At 40.5% G+C, this 27,173-nt stretch overlaps 1 protein-coding gene and 1 non-coding gene across 16 annotated transcripts in view; both read right to left on the reverse strand.

Annotated features, from left to right (window-relative positions):
• Positions 1-263: 263 nt before the first annotated feature.
• The window catches only part of RBM47 (RNA binding motif protein 47), a 93,449-nt gene continuing 66,539 nt past the window's right edge, over positions 264-27,173 (reverse strand). For 8 of the 15 annotated variants that reach the window (XM_061584079.1, XM_061584078.1, XM_061584086.1 and 5 more), the window contains 4 exons: positions 13,276-14,436; positions 8,782-8,988; positions 6,972-7,168; positions 264-5,963 (listed from right to left, as the gene is read on the reverse strand). In XM_061584079.1, coding sequence (XP_061440063.1) covers positions 5,709-5,963; positions 6,972-7,168; positions 8,782-8,988; positions 13,276-14,413 — 1,797 coding nt within the window. In that variant the 5' untranslated portion in view covers positions 14,414-14,436 and the 3' untranslated portion in view covers positions 264-5,708. Of the gene's footprint in view, positions 5,964-6,971; positions 7,169-8,781; positions 8,989-13,275; positions 14,437-15,901; positions 16,005-27,173 lie in introns of all 15 variants that reach the window. The other 7 variants (XM_061584084.1, XM_061584083.1, XM_061584085.1 and 4 more) reach the window with 5 other exon arrangements.
• Positions 18,977-19,052, reverse strand: TRNAG-UCC (transfer RNA glycine (anticodon UCC)). Its single transcript has one exon. It is a non-coding gene; the product is annotated as a tRNA-Gly (tRNA).

Raw genomic sequence — 27,173 nt, forward strand, 5'->3', positions numbered from 1 at the left:
ATCTGAGCACAGTAGTGCAGTTACGTAACTGTAGACTCTGGGCTCAATGATCTTATGGGCCCTCTCATAGATGGCGTTATGTAAGACATCACTTCAAAATGTGGCAAGCCAATCATTCTGCATTTGGAGGCCTTCCTGCTCATTCTGCTGAGTGGGGCCCTGGGTTCCTGTCCCCAAAGTCCCACCCTGATGGCTCCACTGTCTGAAACTTCAAAGAAAAGGGCCATTTCAATATGGTTAATAAAAGCCATTTCAGACAAGAATCAGGTTTTAAAGAATGTTTTATTTACTACCTCCTAGAAAAGTACTTTTAATGGAACAGCAGCAATACCAACATACACAAAAGGACAGGAGATACAGCAAAACACCTAAAATAATAGCACATTTGAAAATAAGGCAAATATATATATCTTTTTATAGTTTGTTCTTAACCTAAGAAAAGTTCACATTTCAAGTCATAAACTTGCCTCAGTAGTGTATAAATGAAATGGTTCAGAAATTGTTTACATAGTTAGACCACTGAGTGGTGGTTCATTGATGCCTAAAAGGCCTTGATGCTACTGCTACCAGGTGTTCCAAGCTGGTACCTTTGCACTTGTACAGAGTTCCTATGAGCAAAAGCATTTAAAGAACATCACTCAGTTATTTGTTTGGGATCCACATTCGTTGCAGATACTATTCATGTATATGTAAAATACAGTAAGAGTGGCACTCCTGTTAAAGACTCTGGGTATATTGCTGCAAGCCATCTTGCTTGCGTAAAGATTTTAAAACACAGGCTCAGGTCTCATATGTCTGATGGGAGATCAAAAATAAGATTTAAAATAAAAAACAGCGCTGCTTAGTTTCAGCACCTACTTGTGCCTTTTGCCATTGATAGCCATTCTGCCAGGACTTGCAGGACACAAGATAGCGTGGAAGGGATATAATAAGAAAAAGTCTGCTTGATCACGTGGGTTAATTAAAGATGATTCAGAAGGTGGCACTCTAAGCACTGACAAAACTCGTGTCGTATTCCCCTCATCTGTAGCTGCTGAAAGGGGCCTAATGTCCTGCTTGTGGGCTTCCCATAGGCATGTAATAGGCCACTTTGAAAAACAGGATGCTGGACTACATGGACCTTTGGCATGATCCAGCAGGGCTCTTCTTGTGTTCTTAAGTTCTCAGTGAGGTGGAAAACCATGTCTGGACTGTACTACTTTAGAATGTACCATAAGGGCTAATAGGTCTGATATGTTCTCCCATACAAAAAGAACAGAACAAAACAAAAACAAGCAAACAAAAACTCTCCAAAACACTACGTGTCAGGAGAATGGTTCTAGCCTAGCGTGCCCTCTGAAATGCCAGTTTTATATATGAAGGCCAGGTTACTATTTGTATGGAGAAATATTCAATTATATTATATTATATTATATTATTTATTTATTTATTTATTTTATTACATTTTTAGACCGCCCTATAGCAACAAGCTCTCAGGGTGGTGTACAACAGGGTAAAAACAGATTAAAATACATGTGGGTATGAGTACAATACAATAGAAAACCTTGTAATATGGCAGCACAGCCCACATTCAGATTTAATGTTTCAGGAAGAAATAGGCTATGGTTAGGATTCAGGTCTTGATGCAAATATTTGGAATTTGTATTCCAAGAGCGACAGGGCTTTTTGGACTGCAAGCTTAAAGCAATCTAGCTCATTAAAAAAAAAATTCAGTAGTAACGGTGGCCCTTTGAGGTAGGGTATAGCAGTAAATCTAGCAATAGTGGAATTTTTTTAAAGACCACCCTTTTGAAACAATAATTACTGCTACTTGTTTCTATAGTAAAGCGCTTTCCAGTTCTCATTTATTATGAAAAAGATACTTTTTAAAATATTTTCATTATAATTTAAATTCAGGGAAAGCTTGCTAAGTAGGACTGCCAAGTTTCGAAATAAAACACAACTGGATATAAAGCAGAGCTTGGAAAAGTTACTTTTTAAAACTACAACTCCCATCAGCCCCAGCCAGCATGGCCACTGGATTGGGCTGATGGGAGTTGTTCAAAACAGTAACTTTTCCAAGCTCTGATATGAAGCTATTACTTATTTAAAAACATGATCTAAACTTGTGAACTCAACCTTTGACTCAGGAATCTGTGTACATTAAATGCACAGTTTGGGGTCCCAAGGTGCTGTGTATGTATCCAAGCACCCCTACTGAAATCACTAGGGTATCTGTGGTTGCTTCCAGCTCCAGATTCTCATGCTGCAACAGCAGGTTCCCAGACTTGTGGAAGCATCTGTTTTGGGCAAATGGGTGAGAGGGTCTGTTGAAGTACTAGTGTGACTGAGTGTGAAAGGGCTCCCTTCATGGCCCTTTGGATCCCACTCAGTATATAATCTATTGCACACCTCGCTTTGAAAGAAAAAAGGTTTAGGTGGTACCAGAGCATGCCACATAAAGCAGATTGAACCATACTCAATGCAAAGTTTACTGTATTTTACATTCACTGCACTACTAAATAAAGCCTTTAAACAGGCCACAAAACACTGCAATAATATTAAACTTCTTTTTAATAATGTTGAAATAAAACATTGGCTATGTGCAATGCAACATAACCATGTAATACAGAGAAATAAAATGACTTTTAAAATAAAATGTATTGCAAATATATATACAGGCTTAAAAAACAACAACTCATAGTGGTCCATATGTCTTCCTTCTCCAATGTGCATGCACAGCTCCCATTAATGGGAACTATGAGTAGAAAGGAGAATAAGGCAAGAGAATAAAACGCACTTAAGTACTGTATTTCTATCCCCCTTATCTCAGCATGAAACTTGAGACAGCTACTTTAACAAGCAATATTTACTGTGAACAAGAGCATATTTGGTCCTGGACTACACTAGCATACATTCTCTGTCTTTACAACATTAAATTAGAAAAAGAACTAACATTTGAAACTATGCTGTATACTGGGACACAGAGCTTGGTCACATTATGAAGTTAACAGAAGTTATTCACGTGTAAGCATAAGGCAGGAGATGAGAAAACCCACAGGATGAAAAGGGAACTTACTCTCCACTTTGTACCTCTGCACAGGCAAGTGACTGGCATATGTAGCTAGCTCCAACATATGCCCTCTATCTGCACATTTACCTCTTGATCTTCAATGAACATTAGGTAACCTTATAATTAGGGCCGTGCGTATGCCATAATTCCTTGCAAATGTAGAAAAGGTTTACAATGCAGTAATAGCCAAGAATCTTAGAAAACTGAGTTCTGGGGCCATTTTTTTTTTTTTTTAGTTCTTATGGAAATAAAGTGTGATGCTTTAAAGTATGTTGGCAATGCCTGATGATCTCTCTGAAGCCATAGAAGTGGCTGAATAAGACTTCCAGTGGTTGTGGGGATGAGGCTGGGGACCTTTAGTGTCCTGCATAGCTCCTTGACCTTCCTGAGGAGTAGATTATTAGTAGTGGTCATGGAGTGTGACTTGCATTGGTGCAGAATTCATATTTCCTCATCAGAGAATTCTGACTTGTTTGCTTTTTATGCAGAGTACACATAGCCTTGCTCATAACTGACAGCTACTTTTACCACCTCACACTGACACCTTAGAGTGCGCGCTATGACTGCAAATGGTTCAGCCAGTTTTTTCTTTCTGGCTTTGCATCCACCATTTCTGGCAACTACTAAGAGAATAATATTCTAGTTGGGCCTTGGTGGTTGTCAGCCCAAACAAGGTCAAGCTGGTTAGTACATGAAACAAAGAAAAATAAATACACTGATAGTCTTGTCACCCAAAATAGTCTTTGTTTATTGCAAGCGGAGAATATTGTGGAAGTGGGCACTGAAGACCATCATGTCAACACCTTGATGTTATGTGGCTCCTTTACTTCCATGCCTAATAAATCTGAAAAAATCTGAAAAAAGGACCTTGGGTAGATAGTGAAAGACCTCTTGACTCACGGGCACAACTGCCAACATTCACATCCTTAGATAAACAGCCCCTTAGTTCATTCTGTCTTAGAATGTTTAAGTGTTGGGTTAAGTTAAAAGGCACAGAATATGAGTATCTACAATAAACACTGCTATTTGCATCCTGGGATGCAAGACCTACTATCACTGATTCTCAAGTGTCAACAAATTCTCTCTACCAGACAGTTTAATCAAGATAGTCATGAAAGGGTGGGGCTAAGCAGCCCATTATTCTGTGGATGTACAAATAAAACCAAGGTACAGTTGCCACAAAAGAGCCAGTGTGGTGTAGTGGTTAAGGTGCTGGACTATGACGTGAGAGACCAGGGTTCAAATCCCCACACAGCCATAAGCTTGGGCCAGTCACTGCCTCTCAGCTTCAGTGGAAGGCAATGGTAAACCCCCTCTGAATGCCGCTTACCATGAAAACCCTATTCATCGGGTTGCCATAAGTTGGGATCGACTTGAAGGCAGTCCATTTCCATTTTCACAGTTGCCACAAGATACTAGTTACAAAGGAGGTTGCCTGATATGAGATCAGGCTTTTGTCCATCTAGCCAGTATTGACTAATCTTGACTGGTACCTAGGGACTCAGACAGAGGTCTTTCATATCACTTGCTACCCAATTCATCTTGCTGCAGATGCCAGGGCCTGAACCTGAGATTTTCTGCATTCAAAGCATGTGCTCTACCACTGACAATAGTTCCTCCTCCAATGGGAGGAGAAGAACCTTGGTTTAATAACATCAGGATGTTTATTTTCTAATGAAGGAACAACATTGAAGAGAGAAGTCTGCAGATAGGGTTTGGAGCAATCCACATACTACTTCAGAGTTTTACATGTAGTTATGCCATAGCGTTCCAGAAACCCTTTTTTTTTTAATCCTAGGGTAATTTGTTTCTGTAGTAAATGAACAAATCTGAAGAATATCGTTTCATGAAATATAAATGACTTGCTTCTGCTCCTGCTCTGAGTCTGAAAAAACTAAAGAATGCTGATAAATATGCAAAGATGGCTCTATGGAAAAAGCAAAAGGTTCTTCTCAACATTAAGCATAGTTTAATATCAGCTAATTCATGAGAGCATCTTTATATAAACAAATAGGTGTTTAGTTGTGGCTCTAGATAACAAAGAAACCATACAAATGCCAGGACATAATGCAGAGATCTTAGTCACTTTCAAATTGCACTTTCCAGTTTAACTTTTTTAAATAAGACACACGTTTGTATATTTTTTTAAAAAAAAAACTATTGCATGTATTCTTTAAATATGAATATATTCTTCAAAATATATTGTTTAAAAACTTTTCCCTAGCTGCTCAGGTGCACTTTTTAATATTTAGTTGATATATTATTAAAGGCACTACAAAATAGAAATCTCTGGAGTGCAGAACTTACTAAAAAATAACCTTCATACCAAAAACATGGTGAAAATAATGCTAAAAACCTACTACTGTATATAAACCTGTATAGAATAATGGACCTTGACAAACAAGCCATTTTAGAAATGTAGGAATACAGGCATCTTAAAATTTAAAAACAACCTAAAAAGTTAGTAAAAACTTCATATGTATAAAAGATTTCAAACATGATGATACATTTGATATAAACTTCACTTCTAGGTTTTATCACCAGTTTACTGACATCCAAACATATTCTTCCGTAGTAGGTTCTTTCTTCATAAATAGTAAAATGTTCCTTCAACATTACCCCACCCCACCCCACCCCCCAAAAATGGCCAGCTGCCTCAATAGGTTTGATAGACATCATGGATTGGAACCTGGATAGTTGCAGTTGGAAATGCCTGAGGGATATATCCAGCATATCCGCCATAAGCTGCAGCCGCAGCAGCAGCAGCAGCTGCATTCTTCTGTAGTGTGGCTATCGTTGCTGTTGCTGTAGCTGGGGCAGCAAATGGAACGTAACTTGCACCGTAAATTCCTGCGGCTGGAATTCTCTGCACGTTTGGAGCCATCGTATATACGGGAGTTATAGGCCGGCCCTGAAAACAACAATTGTAGAATGTCAAAACCAAACATATTTTAAAATAGATTTTATATTCTGCATACTAACACATACATTAGAAACCAGGCCACATCGTTTTTTCTTGGCATAGTGAGATTTTAGTTTCTTTGAGATACTATCTTCTCCTCTACCATGCCAATGTTGAAAAGACGTACATCTCTCAAATACAGAATCATAGAATAGTAGAATTGGAAGGGGCCTATAAGGCCATGGAGTTCAACCCCCTGCTCGATGCAGGAATCCAAGATAAATGCAGGAATCCAAGTTAGCGTCATCTCTTGTTTCTATGCAAACAATGCCACATCTAAACTTAGCTTGTCTCCAAGAAGGAACACCCTTTTGGATTAGTTTTTGCCACGCCATGTGCTGTAAGTGCAATTCCCCTCTTGTATTCTTCATGGCTTTAATTTATAAATGGTCTCCCTATTAATGCCCAGCCACTTCCCAAGGGCTAGGAGCCTCTCTTGGAAGATTGCAGCTATCACATCTTCTTTTGTGGGCCCCACGCTGAGAATATAGTTTCCACCATAATTGTTTGCACAAGTTCCTGAATGAGTTTCATAACATTTAGAAAGGTACGAGGATTTTGTAGTATGTGCCTTGTCCTTCACTGTAAGAGATGCTTTCGAAGTATGGACATACTCCGATTACTTGCCTAGGAAAACTTTTGAAATAATTTATATTTTGATTATGGCTATATAGTATTCTTCACATGATTACACCCACAATCAAGAGAATGATATTTGGTCGGAATACTGAAAACTTGTTGGGCACAGCTGTCCACAGGCAGCTATCCCACACAATTATGCTCCCACCCAAACCCAGCAAATCAACTGCAGTGTAAATAAATAAATCCCACCGCTTGGAGACAGCAATATGGTCTGGTTTTCTTAACAAGAGCAGTGTCTCAACAGCAGCATGGTAAGCAGCCAGGCTTTATATATACAAGGAAAAGCCTAGCAGGAGCTCCTTGATAAAAATGTACCTGAAAAGGAGGAGGGGTTGAAACTGTAGGTATTACAGCTGCTGCTGCTGCAGCTGCCGCCACACTAGCTGGATCCTGCTGAACAGCAATGGGGCTAATGAGATGCTCAACCGCATGGATTTTTCCATCTTCTATCATCTTTGCTGTTGGTGCTGCTTGAAACATGGAATACTGGGTGCCAATAGCTGGGATTGCCACTGAAACAGAGCAGAACAAGATATTTTCAGTCTATATTTGAAACAATAATACTGTTCGCCCAGGCACTTCTAGTCTACATTTCTTGTTGCAGCCTTTAATCTAGCATAAGGAGAACTGGTTATACAGCATTTTGTGGAATCTTGTAAAATTTATTCTTTTCCTGGGATATTAACATATGTAAGCTGGTTCTCTCCCTGATTGGTGTATATTTTCTCACATGAGTATGACTCAGCATGTACCTTTGTTTTTCAAGAATGTGTCGGCTCTTCCAGCTGACATAGGATGGAATGCAATTGATGCCCTCGTGCACATGGAAGGGCTTTTGCTCTAGTCTAGCAAATGCCTCCACTAACAGAAAAGGAGGGAAAGCAGTTTTTGATTGTCCACTGCAGCCCCTCACACCACCTTTCATTCTTCTCTCTGGAACTGATTTTCAGAAGGCACTGTGGGGGCTGTGGGGAGAGGAAGAATTGGAACTAGGGATGGGGGAACAATTTCAATTCAGCTCACATTTAAAGGTGAACCTCCTTTTTGAAACAGTATAAGAACCCAAAATCAGCCGTCCTTTGAATTTTGCACTTTTCTGAATTTTGCAGTGTAGTTCTCCAACCTAGTAATGTGTACAAACATGCATATACAGTGGTAAAATGTGCACAAAACATGCATATGGTGGAGAAAATAACATACATAAATGCATTGCCTTAGACAAAATTGCATTGAAAAGTTATATAAGGCAAAATTGCATGCAAATATATGAAGATTAAGATAAATTCACATTTAAACACTGATGAATTTCATGAGGACTTAAAACATTTGCAAAGTGATGTAAAAATGTGCTTAAGATTGGAAAAATGAGAACTGACAACCCAAAATTGACAGGTTCACCCATCCCTAATTGGGACAACTTGCACCTCCTTTTCTGTTAGCAAAATCATCCACTGGCCCAAAAGCCCTTCCAAGAGCACAAGGGCACCAACTGGATGCCACCCTTTTGTGGGAAACCAGCACACATATATGTCATCATTCTGGAATCTTCCCATTTTTAGACTCCTACTGAAGATCCATCTTTTTATCCAAGCATTTGGCTAAATTTTTACTCCTTCGTATTGATGTTTTTAAGGATTTTATGGATTTGTTTATGTAAGGTTCTTTGTGTGTTTCTGTATTTTTAAATTTCTATATGGTTTTATGTATGCTTTGTATTTTTAAATCTATGTAATCTGTCTTGGGACCCACATTCTGCGTGAGAGGTGGACAACAAAAATAAATTATTATTATTATTATTATTATTATTATTATTATTATTATTATTATTATTATTATTATTATTGTTAATAGCAGCAGAGGACTTACATGTGTGTTGATCTCTGTGCCGATCACTGCTATTCCAAATTACAGTAACAGGATCAGCATGGTGGGAACATAAAAAATGGCAGTAATGACTGCTTTGATAACAGCTACTTCTTCCAGAAGTGAGATATAAGCTACTCTATAGGCTGCTGCTACTCTTGCAGGACAAACTAGTATCTAGAAGCATCCTAAAAAAGGAGAATGCCTTTACACACACACCCCGCTGCCAATGTTTTTCCCATCCTCAAAAAATCATACTGACCTGTGCCAGGTTTAAGGGCAACTGGGCTGACAGTAGACAGTTCCAAATTGGGTACAAGTTCATAGCCTTTTTCTTGCTGTTTTCCTTTCCCTTCATGATATCTGCTATATATGCCACGGCCTGCAGAATATCCCCCTAGGTACGAACCTCTTGGGCCGGGGGCTCTGTTGCCTGCTGCACCTCGTCCTCTGCCTCTAACGCTGCCTGCTTAGAAAATAAAAACACACAATTGATAAACTACACTCAGTGGCAGCAACAGCACGCAGGAGATTGGAAACTATAATCTAATACTGGAAAAAAAAGAAAGATTACAAGAGCCTTTTGCATTATTTGTGGTGCTGAGCATAAAGCCCAGTAATAATTTAATATGCTCTGTACTTATTTTTTTAGTTTAAGGTTTATTTGAGCATTCACCCTGGTTCTCGTATCATCTGTTGAATGCCAAGGCCAGCCTTGAGAATACTTTCTAACACTACTGTTTTAGTTGTCTCAGATATTGGTCCTAAGCTATTGATCGAAGAAGGCAGGGTATGTTCTGGGGATGGGGCAGCACTGAGGGTTGGGCGATAGAAGAAGCCATGATGGGTAGTTATAGGGAGCTTGAAGCTGCAAAGGCAGGTGCGCCAACTACACCAGTTCCTAGGGGTGTCACATGCCTCAGTTACATCTCATAACTTCAGTGATTTCTATGTGGGGCTGCCTTGAAGACTGTTTGGAAACTTCAGCTGGTTCAGAATGTTGTAGCCAGGCTGTTGGCTGGGGTCAATGGGGAACATGCAACTTCTAGGTCGCAACAGCTATGATGACTGCCAGTCCATTTCTGGGCACAATTCAAAGGGCCGGTTATGACCTATAAAGCCCTAAATGGTTTGGTAGGCTGGGCTACATGAAAGGCAGTTTTCTCCCATATGAGCTTGCCTGGGTGTTGAAATGGTAATGAAGAGGCCCTTCTCTGTGTCCTGCCGTATCTGATGTGCATTTGATGGGAACTTGAAAAAGTCACAAAGTGACTGTATCCAGCCTTTGGGATCCTCTGTCAAGGGGCGCTAGGCTAGTCCCTTCGCTGATGGCCTTCTGACAGCAGGCAAAACTCTTTTTATTTAAATATGTATTTGGCATACCAAGCTGATTTGTTGTTTGCTGCTCTGTGTTTTAATCTTCATGTAAGATAATTATGTTTTTAACTGGCTGTCACTGTTTTTTATCTGCTCTTAGCTGATTTTGAATGGTTTCATTGTGTTATAGTGTCATATTATATAGATTGTTGATTTTCTATTGTTGATTTTATTGGAAGCCTCCTTTGGCATTTTTTTATGGAAAGGTAGGGTACAAACATCACAACTAACAGAAATAAAGATGAAAGCCATCCATAGCAGTTCTCTCTACTGTGTGATAAAAGTAAAAAGCTAGTGGTTGCAGTCTGCTTCCTTCTTCTTTCCCACCCTCCAAAATATGTGTATCTTTTTAAAGGGTTTTTTTATTCAGATTGAGAAGTTGCAATGCTGCAAGGTTCGTAGTTTAAAATACTCATTTAAGTCTAATTTTGTTAGGACTTTTTGGGGCTGGGGTTCATGAAGAAAGCCCTAGGGGGGGAAAAAAAAAGCCCAAACAGCCTGATGAATACAGTAGGGCCCCGCTTTACAGCGATTCGATAATACAGCGGTCTCAATTAGACGCAATTAGACTAAAGCCCCACTCATATGACGCTTGTTCCGCTTTTACAGCGGTTTTCAGGCATCACGCACCAATCTATGCAATGAGTCCCACTTTACAGCGGTTTCAGCTTTACAGCGGGGGTCTGGAACGTAACCTGCCGTATGAGTGGGGCCCTATTGTACTGAATATACTCAGAACACTTTGAAGTGCAACATTTTGTTGCAGGTCTAACTTGTTATTACTGAATGCATTGACTTGCAATAATTATAGTAAACCATTATATTTGGTAAGGTTCTGGTTTTCAATAAAATTTATTATGTTCTATGTAATAAAAACAATTCTTTGACTGCATACAACACATTTAATTTAAAGAGAAGAATTTATGCCCATAATTTCTGAGAACATCTGCTATTTCTGTGATAGCATCCAGAGAGGTAGCTCTGCTAGTCCATTGCAGCAAAACAACAAAGAGTCTTGTGTCACTATAAAGACCCACAATATCAGAAATGCAAAATGAATCCATTAATTACAGTCCATGTAATCAACTGAAATGTGAAACAACCAATAGATAAATGTATTTACGTTCTGTCTTAGAAATCAAAGGGACTCATTCATTTCTATGCAAGAATACAAAGAGGTGTAACTTTTAAATATGGAACCACATACATATTGACTCTGTGCCAGTCTTTCAAGAATCAGCTTGTTGAGACACATTAAATGAATGGTTTTGGGGTCTTTTGATGAACATTCTATTAGTCATAGGGAAATAACAATGGAAGCTTATATGAAGGACTAGCAAAATTTGCTTCACTCTTAATGGGCAGGGTCAGTGTGGAAGGAGGACTTCTCTTCAAGGACCTCTGGAGGGTGCAGCAGTTCATTTCTGTATTCTCTGCACCCTCCTGCAGAATCCTAGTCAGAGGGTGACAGAATACTGCAAACTGCCATGAAAACATAGATAAGTGGAGTTGCGGTGTATTCCCAGCCACTAACAAGAATGCTCCTGTTCAGGGCTACCATCAGCATGGAACAGGAGCTTTGATTAAAGTGTTGGGATTAGAACTGATTATTTTTAAAAGATATTTCTGTATTGTTCTTCACTGAGTGATACCAGAGTGGTTCACACAATACATTAAAATCTACATAATATAAAAATACAATAAAATTCAACCATTATGGTCATCTCCACTGAACCATAAAGCTCTGGGTTGACCTTTGGCCTGTGGGCAGCATGCAACCAACTTGTCCCACCAGTGCAAGGATTAATGGGACTTTCCCCTCTCTTGCCCACTCCAGACACACTCAGCACCCACCCTAAATCTGCTCTGGAGGGTTGGGGAACCCCTATAATAGATTTAGAGGGTGTGCAGGAGGAGAGGGTGGAGAAAGCCCTGTTGTGCTAGCAGTAATCCAGGACGCTGACTTAGTGCTAGGTTCGATACAGCCCAGTCACTATTTCTCAGTCTAACCTACCTCATAGGGCTGCTGTGAGAATCAAATGGGGAGGAAAGGGGAGAGAACCATGTAAACCCCCTTGACCCCCTTGGAGGAAAGGTGGGATAAAAATGCAGTCAACCAGTTCTGCTTTTTGGTGTTTATGCAGGTGATACAGGGGAGAAGATATTTTAAGAAAGTGGGGAATGGAATATTACCTTTCCAATTTACTAGAAGCCTCCACCCCAGTATATAGTCCTAAAATTGACAAGACCTAAAAGTAAATGCATTATTGTTATATATTACAAGAGGGTGGGGTGGGAGATTAGATAAAATTTATAGAAAGCAGGAAAGGTGTCATTTTCCTTCTACCTGAAGTCTTTCCATAGAGTATAGGGACATTTTTTTAGCTTTATAGAACACATCCCCATCGACTCCAATTTCTACCTCCAGGTGCTGTAACCTTTAAAGGCTCAAACAAGCTAATTTTCCATCCACCCTCTGTCCTTTAAAAAAAACAAAAAACAATCACCACACTCAACATTTGGTGTCTCCTGGAGTCCTCTGAGCGTTATCCTCATCTGGCTACTTTCTTCCCCACTTCCCTTTTATATTTGCGAACATATCTCTCTCTCCACACCTGAGGAGTCACATGAGCATGCACAAACAATACTCCAACCTTATTGTTGGAAAAATGGAAATAAAATGCCTTCAGGTCGATCCCATCTTACGGTGACCCTATGAATAGGAATTTCATGGTAAGCGGTATTCAGAGGGGGTTTACCATTGCCTCCCTTTGAGGCTAGTCCTCCCCAGCTGGCTAGGGCCTGCTCAGCTTGCCACAGCTGCACAAGCCAGCCCCTTCCTTGTCCGCAACTGCCAGCTGGGGGGCAACTGGGCTCCTTGGGACTCTGCAGCTTGCCCAAGGCTGCACAGGTGGCAGGGCACATAACCCCTGAGCCACTCCCTGTGGGGGTGATCTTTAGCTGGCCCTTGACACCCAGGAGACACGAGCGGGGATTTGAACTCACAGACTCTGGACTCTCAGCCAGGCTCTCCTCCCCACTGTGCTATACCAGCTGTTACCTTATTGTTGGGTAGCCCTATTTTGTTTCCAAACTAATGGCATGGGAATACACAAGTTCAGTGTTAGAGGACATAACGATCAAGAAAAAAAGGACTGTGGCAATTTGTTGTTTGTCATTCACGTTGTAAACTGCCTCAGAAGTCACAGTTGAGAAGCAGGACATACATATTTTCAAACAAAAAGTGTTTTGTAAAGGTTAGGGTAAAAACAAGTTGTGCAACCTAACACTTACTTAAGACAGACAGGCCCCAGCTGTTTATCTTACAAATATGGCTACAATAATCGCTCCTAAAATGTGTCCAAAGCTGTATACTAACCTTTCACAAAATATTCTCGATTTGGACCAATTAGAGCATTGTATGGATATCCGTAATATGCTAGGGTATATGGATCACATGAGTAAACATAGCTTGGCTGCTGAGTGACTTCAGTTGTTCCTCCTCCTCCTCCTCCTCCTCCTTTAGCCGCTTTCTGGTAACGGGTATATTGCTCTTTGTCTACCGGCTTGGCTAAGGTAACTTCCAGACAAGATCCTTCAAGGTCAGTGCTGTTGAGGTTGTTCATGGCATGAACGGCATCTTCCCGGCTTGAGAAGTGTACAAAGGCGTAATCTCGAATTTTTTTAACTCGTTCTACACAGCCAGGGTTAAACTGACCAAACACTTTTTTAATTGTATCCTCTGTGGTTTCAATCATCAAATTCCTCACATACAGGATTTTTACGGTCTCCATGACATCTTCATCAACATCTATTTCTGGCTCTGCCCAATCGACAGCAATCTGGTGACCCCATAGCTGGATTCTCCCAGGCATCAGTTTCCTCCTTGCCATAGCGGCTGCTCTGTGGCTTTCATACTCTACAAAGGCAAATCCTCTGTTTTTCATCTTATCTGCTGCACTGGCATACACAATGACATCTAGCACACCTTCTGTCACCTTGGAGATTTCTGCTAAAATTTCTTCTCTTTTTTTCATTTTGGGGATTCCTCCAATGAACAGTCTACAGTTATCTACACTGCAGCACACCCCTAACAGTCTCCCAGGACGGATTTCATAGTTGTTCAGTTCTTTGACGGCACGCTTGGCTTCGTATTTTTGAGTATACATAACAAAGGCATAGCCACGGTTTTTTCCATCGAAGTCCATCATCAGGCGCATTTCATAGATCCGTCCCGCAGTTTCAAAGACAGGGACTAACTCATCCTCATAGACGTCACGAGGAATTTTGCCCACAAAGACTTCGCATCCACGGGGGGGATGCAGTCCTTCCCAGTCTGGTGGTGGTCCACCATATTTGCGCTGCCCGTTCTCTTGTACCATGGTATAACCAGTGCGCTCTATTAGTTGTAATAGCGCAGTTTCATTTGGTGCACCAGCCACACCTTCAGGAACTTTATTTGTTTGCATATTGGAGGAATCGTTACTCATCCTAGCAGTGGAATCTTCAGCGGTCATTATGTCCTAATCATTCAAAGTACCTGAACAAAGAGGATAGAAAGGATGACATTAGATGCTATTAGCAATACAGTGACATTTCTATAACAAGAGATCTGGTGGTTTATGGTGGGAGATGAGACTGTGGCAGAGCTTGGAAAAGTTACTTTTTTGAACTACAACTCCCATCAGCCCAATCCAGTGGCCATGCTGGCTGGGGCTGATGGGAGTTGTAGTTCAAAAAAGTAACTTTTCCAAGCTCTGGACTGTGGTTACTAAGAGGCAAACATACAAAGAGCTATTTCATACAAAGATTCAGCTAGAGCCCTCCATGCACATAAGGCTATGTTTGTATGCAATCTAAACCATAGTGCTGCTTCACGAGAGGCTAACCAGAGACTCCATCAACCTCAGCCAGCATGGCTCGTGGTGAGGGATGATTGAAGATGTAATCCAGAAACATCTGGAGGGCCACAGATTAGCCACTCCTGGGCTACATGGATGAGCCTCATTAAGCCCAAAGTAAGGGTGGGCTTGCGTGCTCCCCACTCCTTATGCAACCACAGGAACATTTTGGCAGAATTTAGCTTCGTTTTTATTTTTTGTAGTCATGGCTTAAGCCAAACTCTTTTCAACAAACCACAACCCATGGTTTAAATATGGCTTTTGTTATGAAATTGATGTAAAACGAAACGAAATTCTGCCAAATTCCTCCTCCCAGCTGCACAGAAGGAAGAGAGGAGAGAGCAGGTAAGCCAAATGCTTTGTTTGGGCTTGTTCAGTTTCATCCATTTAGTGTGGCCAAACCATGGTTTAACATGATATTCGAATGTGCACTTCTCAAAACATCCTATTTTTGAGCAGGATGTGGGGAGAAGGTTGGTAGAATCATAACGGTTACAACATTGCAAATACTGTTAGGAATGGTTAACAAGGAATAACAGGAGTTAGAAAACTTGTCAGCTCTTATTGCCTTTTGCCTGCAAGGTTATAGAGTTGCTGCCTAAATGGATATTGTTTTCCTAGCAAGGCAATAAAAATGGTAACATGGTATGCATTGCAGGAATAGTTTCAATACAGATCTTCACTGTAGAGCAGCCTTCCCCAAGGTAGTGCATTCCAGGTGTTTTGGACTACAACTCCCATCAGCTCCAGAAAGCATAAATTGTAAGGGACACCCCAGCCCTGATGTAAGAAAGCATGCCTTCTGTGTGCTTCCTTGCATATGCCAATTCACAGTTTAACTGGGTAATATTTAGTTAATGTAGACAGATCCTAGAGAGTGAATTTCATATTTTAAAATAAAATTATATATCTTGTTTGAAAATAAGATTAGTAGAATAAATGATTTGAGAATGTGGGAAAAAGAAAGTGATTAATGATCTAATACATCAACACAAACATATTACAATGTCCCAGGACAAGTCTTATTAGACTGCCATTTTCTCAAGGTCATTTTGATCACAGTAATTTTGATCTTAAAGCCAGAAACATATTTCACGTAATCACCTATTGTCATTAACTTTCATGAGCATCTTAGCCACAAGTTCAGCACACACACACAAAGTCAAAATCTTCAGCCACAGCTTTGCAGAGCGTCAATAAAAGGCAACTGACAAAGAGGCAGAGAAAGAGAATATTATATTGACAACGTGGAGCATTTATTTACAGCATTCCCATTTTATTTAGTTAAAATTACTTCTCTACAGTAGCAATGACACTTCACATCAGGGAATTTGAATACAACTGCAGTTGAAGGGTGGCAGGTGGGAAGTTATAAACTGTCCTAAAATGTTCCCCTAAGAACACAGAAGGGTTTCAATTAAGAACTACCATGATAACTGGAAAGGAATTTGGAAAATACTAATTATACTCATTAAGACAACATAGCTTTCTTGTATATCTTTTTCACATGTCCTTCAACTTCACCAGTTCCCCCCTAATTTTAGTATGGGACTGCAGAAATGGGCAAGTACAATTTTTTATTCAATTGCTTTACAAAACATTTGAAGTTTTGATAAATACAAAACTGATGGTGATATGTCTTCCTTTTATTTATTATTTATTATTTGATTTCTATCCCGCCCTTCCTCCCAGCAGGAGCCCTACTCTTCATAGCTTAACTCAGGCTAGGGAGCTTCTGGTCCTAATCTGACCCACCAGGTCTCCAAATGCGGTCTCTGGAACTCTACTCAGGCCATGTCCCCTTCCCCTTCTCGTGCACCCCTCACCTGCCATGTTCTGCAACCACCTGGCCATGGGAGAAGAGAGCAATCTTTTCTTCCATGGTCAGCTATAAGGGGCTGATGAAGCACAGTGCTCTGTCCCTCCTTCGCCACCCTGATTGGCTTCCATACTGGCCATGGAATAAGATAGCGCTCCTCCATCACTAGCTCATTTGGGAATCTCTTCTGCATTGCATTTCCTTTCTGGGCATTGGCGGACAGCTATTTTCTCAGCACACAGTGAGAAATCCAAACTGACAAACTGGAGCGTGTGGTGTATGTAGCCCCGTCCACTTTGCCCTCAGGGAATTTGGCCCAAGTGTAGCTGAAGCTGTACAATGCAGGCACCAGGGACAAGTTTGCACAGCCTCTAAGCTGTTTCACACATTCCAAGAGCAACACCAGGTTGGCCACCAGGTAAAGGTGCTTTTCCTTTGCTTTTGCAAAAGAAAAGCAAAGTTGGAGGAAAAGTTGTCGTTTGAACCAGTAGTACGCTAAGGCCACAATGTGATATACTGGCCACAGCCTAGACCAGTTTGAGTATGGCTGCATCCATGCTAAGCATGATATGTGTGAATGTTTCATGGGCATGGTGAAAAACGTTCAATGTTCGTTTGCAGGTGCCCTGTTTATTCACTCTGATTTGTTTGTGGGGAGGTTAGACAATGTGTCATGCAAGCGTTATTCCACTTTCCTTACTGCAAAAAGACTGATCTTTTGGGGAAGCAGGCTTGTTGTGGAAGACCTACAAAACAATTTGCACTGCATAATCTGAGTTTTTCCTTGATGTGATTGGATCCCACCTGAAAACAGTGACAACCTGGAAGCACCCCCAGTCCAAGGTTTACCATTAAATGATTATGCTAGTATTTTTTCCCTTCGTATAGCTGTCCCAACCTTTTAGTTGGTGTTAAAACCCAGCCTGCTTTAAACAATTAAAATCATGTACTAGCCCAGTTGTAAAAATCACAAGGATTGACAAGTTGCTGCCATATCAGAGTGTAACTTGAATGACAGCTGTTGCGACAACAGGCTGCTGTAAACCTGTTTTGGCCTAGGTGTATTTAAAAAGCAGACAGAATGTATTAATCAAGCAGTGAGGGAGTGTGAAGCTTTGGGTAGAGTAAGAGGAGCCAGGAGATGATGTGGCTACAAATGATGGGCTTAGGTTTTTTGGCAACTCAGTACAACACTGACACCATCACCCTTTTCTTTGGTGTAGTAGCAATTTTTTCCTTAATGAATGGAAACCGAAGGCAAGAAAAGAGCACCTCCTCTGGAATATTCTCCCACAAAAGCAGAATAAAGCCATCTTTGCAAGTCCATGCATTTAAAATGGTGTATACTTCTGTGATAGCAGTTTGATTTTTCATGTATCCACAATGAGAGTACAAATACTACTAGCCACATGTACTTGAAATCAACCCTGATACTCAGGAATGACAGTTCACGTACATTTTGGCATTCAGTTCATAATGTGACACCCACCTGCTTCACAACAAAGTATAACATGATTATGGTGCAGAATGCAACCCTTCAACTCCCCAATTGTTGGTCATGCCCCCCTCCCAATGCATACAGAGGTAGAGATGTCTTCCTTTTTTGTATGCAGCATGTCTCAGGTTCAACCCTTCTCATTTCCAGTTAACAGGATTTCAGATGGGAAATACCATTGCCTGAAACCAAACAGAGTTGCTGCCGGTCAGAGTAGATACACTCAGTTTGACTGTGTATAATTCAGCTTCAAACATTAGGGACAAGATCTGAGTAAAGATTTGAAGCTTCAGTAAAGGAACACACTATCCTATCTCTTGGCACCAGCTGCAAGATGCTGTATAAACATTTATCATAGCATTACAGCAAATAAAAAGTATTTATTACTGAAACAATAAGGAACAAGAGACCAAAACTTATCCCAAAAAGTAATTAAAAAAAAAAGAATTACATCCCACCTTTCATTATAAAATAATCTAAACCAACTAACATATCAAATATCCCACATTTCTTTACAAAATAAGCCAAGCTTATTTTATATATCCATAAAACAAAAAGTTTTTTCTATAGGAAAAAGAGTTAAAGCAACAAAAGTAAAGGTTTATAGGCAATCTGTATTCCTAAAGCTTTTAAACATCTGTTATGAAGTCACTGGGTGATATCTGAGGGTTTGGAGTGATGCATGATCAATATGCTGATGACACCAAGCGGTATTTCTCTGTGTCGTCGGAGTCAGGGGAGGCTGTGCAGGTATGTAAGAGCACATGAAGCTTGCCTTATATGGAGTCAAATCTGGCTCAGTACTGTCTACACTGACGTAGTGGTTCTCCAGGATTTCAGGAAGGGGGTCTCTCCCAGTCCTCCCTGGAGATGCCAGGGATTGAACCTGGGACCTTCTGCATGGAAAACAAATGCTCTACCATTGAGCTATGGTCATGTCCTATGGTGCTTGATCAGTGCCTGGATTCAGGGCTGGATGTGGGCCAATAATCTTAAACTGAATCCTAACAAGTCAGAGGCTCTGTGGCTAGTAGTCCCTAAATTTGGGAGACTGGTGTTCAACAAGGTTATGGTCCCCTTAAAAGGGCAGATAAGCAGCTTGAGAGTTCTCCTTGATCCAGCATTGTCACTTGAGATCCAGGTGATTTCTTTGACACAGAATGCCTTTTACCAGCTTTGGGTGGTTCACCAGTGGCAGCCATTTCTGGCTAGGGATAGTCCAGTTCTGATGATGATCCATGTTCTGGTGGCCTCTCAATTGGATTGTTGTAATGTGCTATATATGGGGCTGCCTTTGAAGAGGACCTGGAAGTTTCAATTAAAGGCCCTTCTTTGTGTGCCTTCCAGAACAAATGTTCACTATATATACAGAAAAGAGAGGGCTTTCTCTGTGGTGGTTCCCTGATTCTGGTACAACCAACAGCATCATTATACTCTTTTTGGCACCAGTTAAGACATTGTTATTTGTTCTGGTATTTTAAATTGTTAGGTCCTGCTCTACAGTTTTTGCCTTTCAGTTTGTTGTTATTGCTTGGTCTGTTTGTTTATAAACACATGAATACTATACTATTCACATTTACGGAACATAGCTCTGGAATCCATTGACAGACAGTTTGGATTTTAAAAAATATAAAGTTTCAGTATTCATTGATAGTGTGTAAGGGTATTTACACAGAAGTAAGTTCCACAGAATTCAGTGGGACTTACTCCCTATTAAATATGCTTAGAAATGCATCCTAACAATGCAATCTTATGCATGGTTATTCAGAAATAAATCCCATTGTGACCAACATGGTTCATTGCCACCTGGCTACCCTAATATTTATATAGGATTCTAATCCTCAAGGTGATAAGAAGTTAGAAAAAGTATGATAGCATATTCTTAAAAGTATTTAAGAAGTAGAAAGTAGCTAAGAGAGTGAATATATATATTATGCATCTGATAAAGTGGATTCAAGTCCACAAAACTGTATGCCATAATAAATTTGTCAGTCTTTGCATGCTATAGCAAGTTTCAGTAGTTAAAATTCTATGCCCATTAAGTACATAAAAATAAAGATGTGGGATGCAAGAAGTAGTTTAAAAAGCTAACCTCTTGACTTTTAGGAGAAGCAATCTTGTCTTTGCCTGAAGGCATGAGAGAACAAATAAGAGAAGGGTAATCCTAAACATCTTGGATTAGAACTGTGGCTCAGGAACCAAGTGGAAGCCAAAAGACTTCCTGTGGTTGGCACTAGCTATCAACTAAGGTTGGCAGATTCTCGTTTTGAATATTCTTCAAGAGCCAGGAATTTATCAGAGTGTGTGTGTGTATGTATGTATGTATTTATATAATATTTTATTGAATTTTTAATAAAAGTAAGCAAACAGAAACAAGGATACAGAGTAAAATTAACAAGTTTACAAAATATTAGGAGGTTTATGGTTTACTCTCCTACGTACTCACAGTTAGCCATGTATGATGCCTCTTTGTCTCGCATAACTTCATAGTAACAGAAATCTAGTTCTCAGCCGTGAATACATAATGGCACCACAAGGAAACATGGATAGTGGGTGGGGAGATGGTGGGCAAAGTTCTATTGACATATGCCAACAAGGGATGCCATGTGTCATCAAATTTATCTCTGCATGATTGGTCTCCGATAGCGCAGCTGTGGTACATTAATTTTTCAGAGAGTGCTATGTCCCATACTCTGTCCAGCCACCATTTCATGGTAAGGTTCTTGGCTTTTTCCCACTGAAAAGTGATTTCCATATGAGCGGCTGTCAAGTGCACAACCACTAAGTTCTTATGGATTCATGGCTCGTCAAAATGGTCGTAAGTGACATCAGGGCAAATGTTGATGTGGGAATAATTAATTGACCAGTGATGTCTGAGATTGTGCTAAACACCATGGACCAAAATCTTCTGATTGATGCGCAATCCCACCATGTATGACAAAATGAACCTACTGCATCACAGCCTCTCCGATACAGTGGTGAGAGGGATGGGTTAATACAAAATAATTTTAAAGAGGTCCAGTGCCGCTGTAGGTATACTTTAAGAGTTGCCTCTTGGAACTTAGCCGAGGGTGTCTTAAGAGGTGGTTTTGACCATATTTGCTGCCATTGCTGGATATCTATTTCTGTCCCAAGTTCATCTTCCCATTTCATTCTCAAACCACTGGCATCTCCCATGGTAGCAGCGATTAATGCTCAATAGAGAAGTGCTGCCAGGCCTTTCAAGTTAAGATCTTGGTGGGAGCAAATATGTTCGTATACTGTAAGGGAGCCATGGACATCTTCATTTTTGTTAAGTTTGTGGGCTAAGGAGTGTACTTGGACAAGTGAAACCAATTAAATGGTAGATTCCCCAGTTTGTCTCGCAACATCAGTTCCATTATAGGCTGGCCTCTCACAAATAGATCCTGTATTCTATATTAGCCTTTCTCCACCCACCCCTTGTGTCAGGCATATTTGTCTGTATTTCTGAATTCTGGCAGGTCTAGAAAAAGGGTGAGACGAGAGAGTGAAGGAGCTAATATATTCTCCCATCATTTCCAGACTAGGACGGTTATTTGGAGAAATGAATTTTCTGCTTGAGCTTTGACCACGACACTGTTAAGAAGGGCAATGCCCAAATCATTGGGGAAGATTTTTCTGTCTCCATTGCTATCCGTTTATATCTTTAGTATTGTGAATAATATGGAGCAGTTGTTTGAGTTGAATTGAGTCACAGTAATTCCTTAAACTGGGGACACCAAGGCCTCCCTTGCTTCTGGGTCTAAAACCTACTAAGGAACTTATCCCGCTGTGCTTACCATTAGTGATAAATTTCCCAATTATTATTATTTTTTTGCCATTTTTGAAACCATTGCTTGGGAATTGCAATGGGGAGCACCTGAAAGAGAAATAGAAGCTTGGGCAGGATAGCCATTTTAACAGTGGCTATCCTTCCCAACCATGATGGTGTTTCCATCTATTCAAGTCTTTGATTATGGCCTTAGTTACTCTGCAATAATTGCAGCAGCGGAGTTGAGCAGGATCCCTTGTTATGATGACCCCCCAGGTATCGGAACCCTCCAGGGCATAAGCGAAAGCCTGAGAGCTTTGCAAGGCGTTCCCTGTCTTGTTCAGTCATGTGGAAGCATAGCATCTTTGATTTGGAACAATTGATTTCTAGCCTGGCTGCAGTCAGAGTTTCTGTATTAACAGTGGTCAAGTCACTGACCCTCCATAGAGAACCATCTCAGACTTTTATAACACTGGTTCTTAGAATGCATTTGGTAGGATCCAAGTGTGCAAGGAAATTTTGTATTGGATTGTGTAGAGTTGGAATCCCCAATGTGGCACTCATGGGTGCCACCGCACCATCAGATATCCCCCTGGTGTCTACCAAGGCATCCTGCTCCCTCATAATTTTAATTTAAATAAAAAAGGGGTGTGGCTGGCCCACTGACAAGATGGCTGCTTAACCCTGGATCTTGGTGATATTCCTCATTTCTTTTGTACTGCGAATGGATGATTGTCTGTACTTTTCATGGCCTTTGAGTAGCTTTGGTTGGGGGACTTAGAGGAGATCTTAAATGCTCTAATTTTAGTTCTCCTAGCTTTTAACATCCCTGTTCTGTTACATTGCAACTTTTGACAGCTGGGGGGGGGAGTGGGTGAAACTGACGCTCTCAAAGTGGCAACTAACAAAGCTAAGGCAGGAAAACTGTCAAAGGCCCCTACTGAACTTTCTCTGGGAGATTTAGTTGCACAAATGCAACAAATGCAAATTAACCTTATGGAGAGTTGGCAAGCTGCTCTCAAACCCCTTGAACAGTCGTTTAAGGATCTGACCACCCAAGTTGTTGTTGTTGTTGTTGTTATATCCCGCCTTTCTTCCCAGCAGGAGCCCAGTTGCAGAAATCACTACAACTGCTGGTAAAGCTTTTGAGCTGGCTCTAAGACAAAAGATCAGAACAGAAAAGTTAATGGAACGAGTACTACATCTCCAAATTAAACTGGAAGATCAGCAGGACCGTAATCACAGGCAGAATGTGCACATACGTGCGGTCCCAGATGGGACTGAAAAAGGAGATATGATTGCTTATATTGTTGGATTACTTACGCAACTGCACCTCACAGAACCTGTAGCAGAAGCTGATACTGAAAGGGCTCACCATGCTTTGTGTCGTAAATCAAAGGATGGTGGTCCCCCTAGGGACATTGTTATTCGCTTTGAGTGATTTCGCAAGCGAGAATTAACCTGTACTGCACTGCAAAAGCTTAAACGGATCTCCTATGAAAATGCTGAATTACAGATTTTTCAAGATGTCTGCCTCAATACTCTGCTGCGCCACAGAGGTTTCAGGCCATTCACTGAGATTCTGCAAAAAGCTAACATCCCCTACTGCTGGGGTTACCCTTTCAAGCTTATGGTTCATCAAGGAGACCATTTTTATACAGCTTCAACGATAGGTCAAGCATCTGTTTTATTACATGATTTTAGACTTGAGTTCCTGAACCTACCGTCTGAATCCCCACAAAACAGAAATACACTTTCACCTTCAGCTGAATACTATAGCCGAAAGAAGCGGGGCGCTTCTAAATCTACACCTCCTAGCCATTCTACAGATCAAACTGCTGGCTCCTCTTCTGAACCCGACTGAATTTTCTATCAGACAACCTCCATTCTTTCTATATGTTTGCTATTCTGAGGAATGTTGCTGTTTAACTTTGGACTCTTTCTCTTTCTCTGCCACTATCCCAATGTTGGCAGAGTTGACCCATGGGCAATCCTGGGATGTATTTCCAGATTGTGAGGCTGCAAAGTCTCCCCCACGATATGGGTTGACCAGTTGTTCTAATTGTTTAGGTCTTGTTGTGTTCTTAAAAGTTTTTTGTCACTCCATGCCCTGTCAAAGTCACATTATTCTTAACATTCTCACCAATCCAACCTTCAGCTATAATAAACTTAGGAAATGTCTGGACTAAAACTGTTTCCCCAATGGACTGGGGACTCCTGTGAAGCATGCTAGAATCTGAACTTTATTATGGAAGGCAGGTCCTCATATCACCTTTTTGCAAAAAAACTCATTAAAAAGATGTATCCTCTAATAAAGGTTGATGGATGGGCGATTATTACACAGCTTGTGGATCATCCAAATCCAGAGGAGTTGCCATTATTATAGCTTCTAGATGTCTTGTCCATGTGGTAGAATTGCTTTTGGATCCCAAAGAATGCTACCTATTGCTTCATGGGTCTATAGGAGACTCAAAAATAACTCTGGGATCTATCTACTGCCCAAACACTCAACAACCATCCTTCCTGCTTGACACCTTAACTCGTCTTGAAACATTTGCTGAAGGTGATATTATTGTTGGAGGCAATTTTAATGATGTTCTGCACTACAGTAAAGATAGGAGTGGAGCAAATTGCCCCGCTCCCTGTCCTAACTCAGATTTCCCCCATGTAATAGATAAATTAGCTTTAATAGACATTTGGCAGGAATGTAACCCAACAGAACACAATTACCCTTTTTACTCAAAAAGGCATAAGGTTTATTCACACATAGATATGTTCCTGATCTCCAAAACGCTGCTCCCTGCTGTTGTTGATGCAGAGACACTGGTCCAATTCTAATCTCTAATCATGCCCTTCTCTCATTGGTGGTAGATTTGAGTCAAAATGGCTCCCGCACTGTCACCAGGAGACTCAATACATCCCTCCTACACCAAAGAGAATTGGTTAGCAAACTTACAAAGTCACTCTCTTAATATTTTAAAGAGACATCTCCCCTGATCACACCCAGGTGACAGTGTGGGATGCTATGAAATCAGTAATGAGAGGTTTGTGTATTAAAGACGCTTCCATACTAAAAAAAGAAACACAGTGGGAAGCAGCTAGAACAGCTCTAATTGCAGAAACCTCTGCTCTTGAAAGAGCCCATAAAAGCAATGGTGGCTTTAAGATATACCGCAAGCTAACAGCAAAACGTACAGAGCTGCAGGCTTATGACATAGACACTATTCATAAGTCTCTCATTTATACAAAACAGCGATACTTTGAATTCGGAAACAAGAATTCTAAGCTGTTAGCCAATGCAGTGTACAAACAGAAATAGATAAATGTTCTTTCTAGTGTGCTCTCTCACGAAGGCAAAAAATACACCACGACTGATGTTAGTTCTGCATTTGCTGATTTTTACACTAATCTGTATGTTACAGACTCACCAGAAGATTTTTCTATTGACACATTTTTAACAGACCTTCAAATTCCCCTGTTGAGCCTGCGGCATAGGGAATACTTAAACAGTCCTAGTCTTTCTGAAGAAATAGAAGTCGCTATAAAACATCTGAAAAATGGAAAGACTCCATATTTTGATGGCTTTGGTGCAGAATTTGATAAGACATTTAGTGAAATTCTTCTTCCTCATCTACAAGCACTGATGAATGGAATTATGAAGGGAGACAGGATCCCAGAGACCTGAAAACAAGCTAGAATAGTTGTCATCCCTAAACCTCATAAAGATCCATATTCCCTGGGGTCCTATCACCCAACAGTCTCCTGAATCAAGATGCTAAGCTATTTACTTCGATAATGGCTCAGAGACTAAATGTCTTTATCTCTAGATACATTTGCACTGATCAGACCGGTTTTATTCCTAAGCGGCAACTTTCAGATGCTGTAAGATGGGTTCTTAATATTGTCCATCAGTTCATGAACAGGCGCTCAACTTGCACTACTTTCCCTGGATGCTTTCAAAGCCTTTGACCATCTTGAATGGCCTTTCCTACTCCACTTATTAACTAAATTAAATTTTGGTCCTTACTTCCTTAATGTCATTCATCAGTTTTATTCTGGTTCCCAAGCAACAATTTGTTTCAATGGATTTGATTCCCCTTTTATTAATTTAAGAGGCACCAAGCAGGGATGTCCTTTATCTGCTATATTATTTGCAATTGCCATAGAAGTACTGGCCAATAAGCTTAGAGCAGCCCAAATATTAAAGGTTTGGTTATTAATGGCCATGAGCACCTTATCAACCTTTTCGCGGATGACGTACTCCTATTTTTACAAGAACCTCATGATGCGCTCCCATGGCTGCAAACCCATTTAGCTAATTTTAAAGAAGTGGAGGGGTTAGAAATCAACTACAGAAAGTCAGAGCTTTTTTGCATCAATTTTCCCTTACAAGCACAGGCTCACTTGAGTGATGTATTTGGTCTTCTGCTGGTGTTCGGTGGTTTTAAATATCTAGGGGTAACTATTACCAAAGACTTAAAACAATTAAAAAAGGGTAACTTTGATCCATTAATATGAACTATTAAAACTGAGTTTTATTCTTGGAAAAACCTTTCCCTTTCTTGGCTTGGTAGAGTGGCTGCAGTGAAAATGGCCATTCTGCCCAAATTCCTCTTCCTCTTCCAACTCTCCCCATTTATCTCCCTGAGACACTCCTACAGAAATGGCAACAAATGCTTGAGTCTCTCTGCAACAGCTGTAAATGTTTACATTTAAGTAAAGCAATTCTGTATCGCTCGAGCAATAAGTGAGGTTTTGGCATGCCAAATCTGCAACTATATTACGAAGCATTGCAGATTAGACAACTAGCTCTAATGATTTGTTTTGATCTAAGTATACCTTGGATTTCAATGGAAATTACTTCGGATGTGAAATGCTCACCAGCACAATTACTCCCTTTGTTACCACTGTCTAAATGTGCTCTCTCCTCAATCGCACACCCTTTCTTGAACATCATCTTGAAAATCTGGACTCAGTGGGTCCTCAAACTAGTGCCTTGGCCATCCCCTCTTCTTTCATTCCTAGATCACCCCACATTTTTTGACACTGACAAATATAGGCAATTTGAAGGCTGGGAGCAGAGGGGATTGACAATGATGCGAAATCTGTTTGATCGAGGATGTCCTTTACAAATTTCTCAATTAAAACAACGTCTGTCTGGGTCAACTGGTATAGTTTAAATATGGAAAAGAAAAACTGGCATGTAAAGCTTGGGCTAAAGATCTGGAGAAGGAAATCACAGAAGAGGAATGGAGTGATATATGGGTAGGCCTACACTCAAGAGCCATCT

The sequence above is a fragment of the Rhineura floridana genome, chromosome 9, assembly GCF_030035675.1.
Source record: "Rhineura floridana isolate rRhiFlo1 chromosome 9, rRhiFlo1.hap2, whole genome shotgun sequence".
NCBI classification, from domain to species: Eukaryota; Metazoa; Chordata; class Lepidosauria; order Squamata; family Rhineuridae; genus Rhineura; species Rhineura floridana.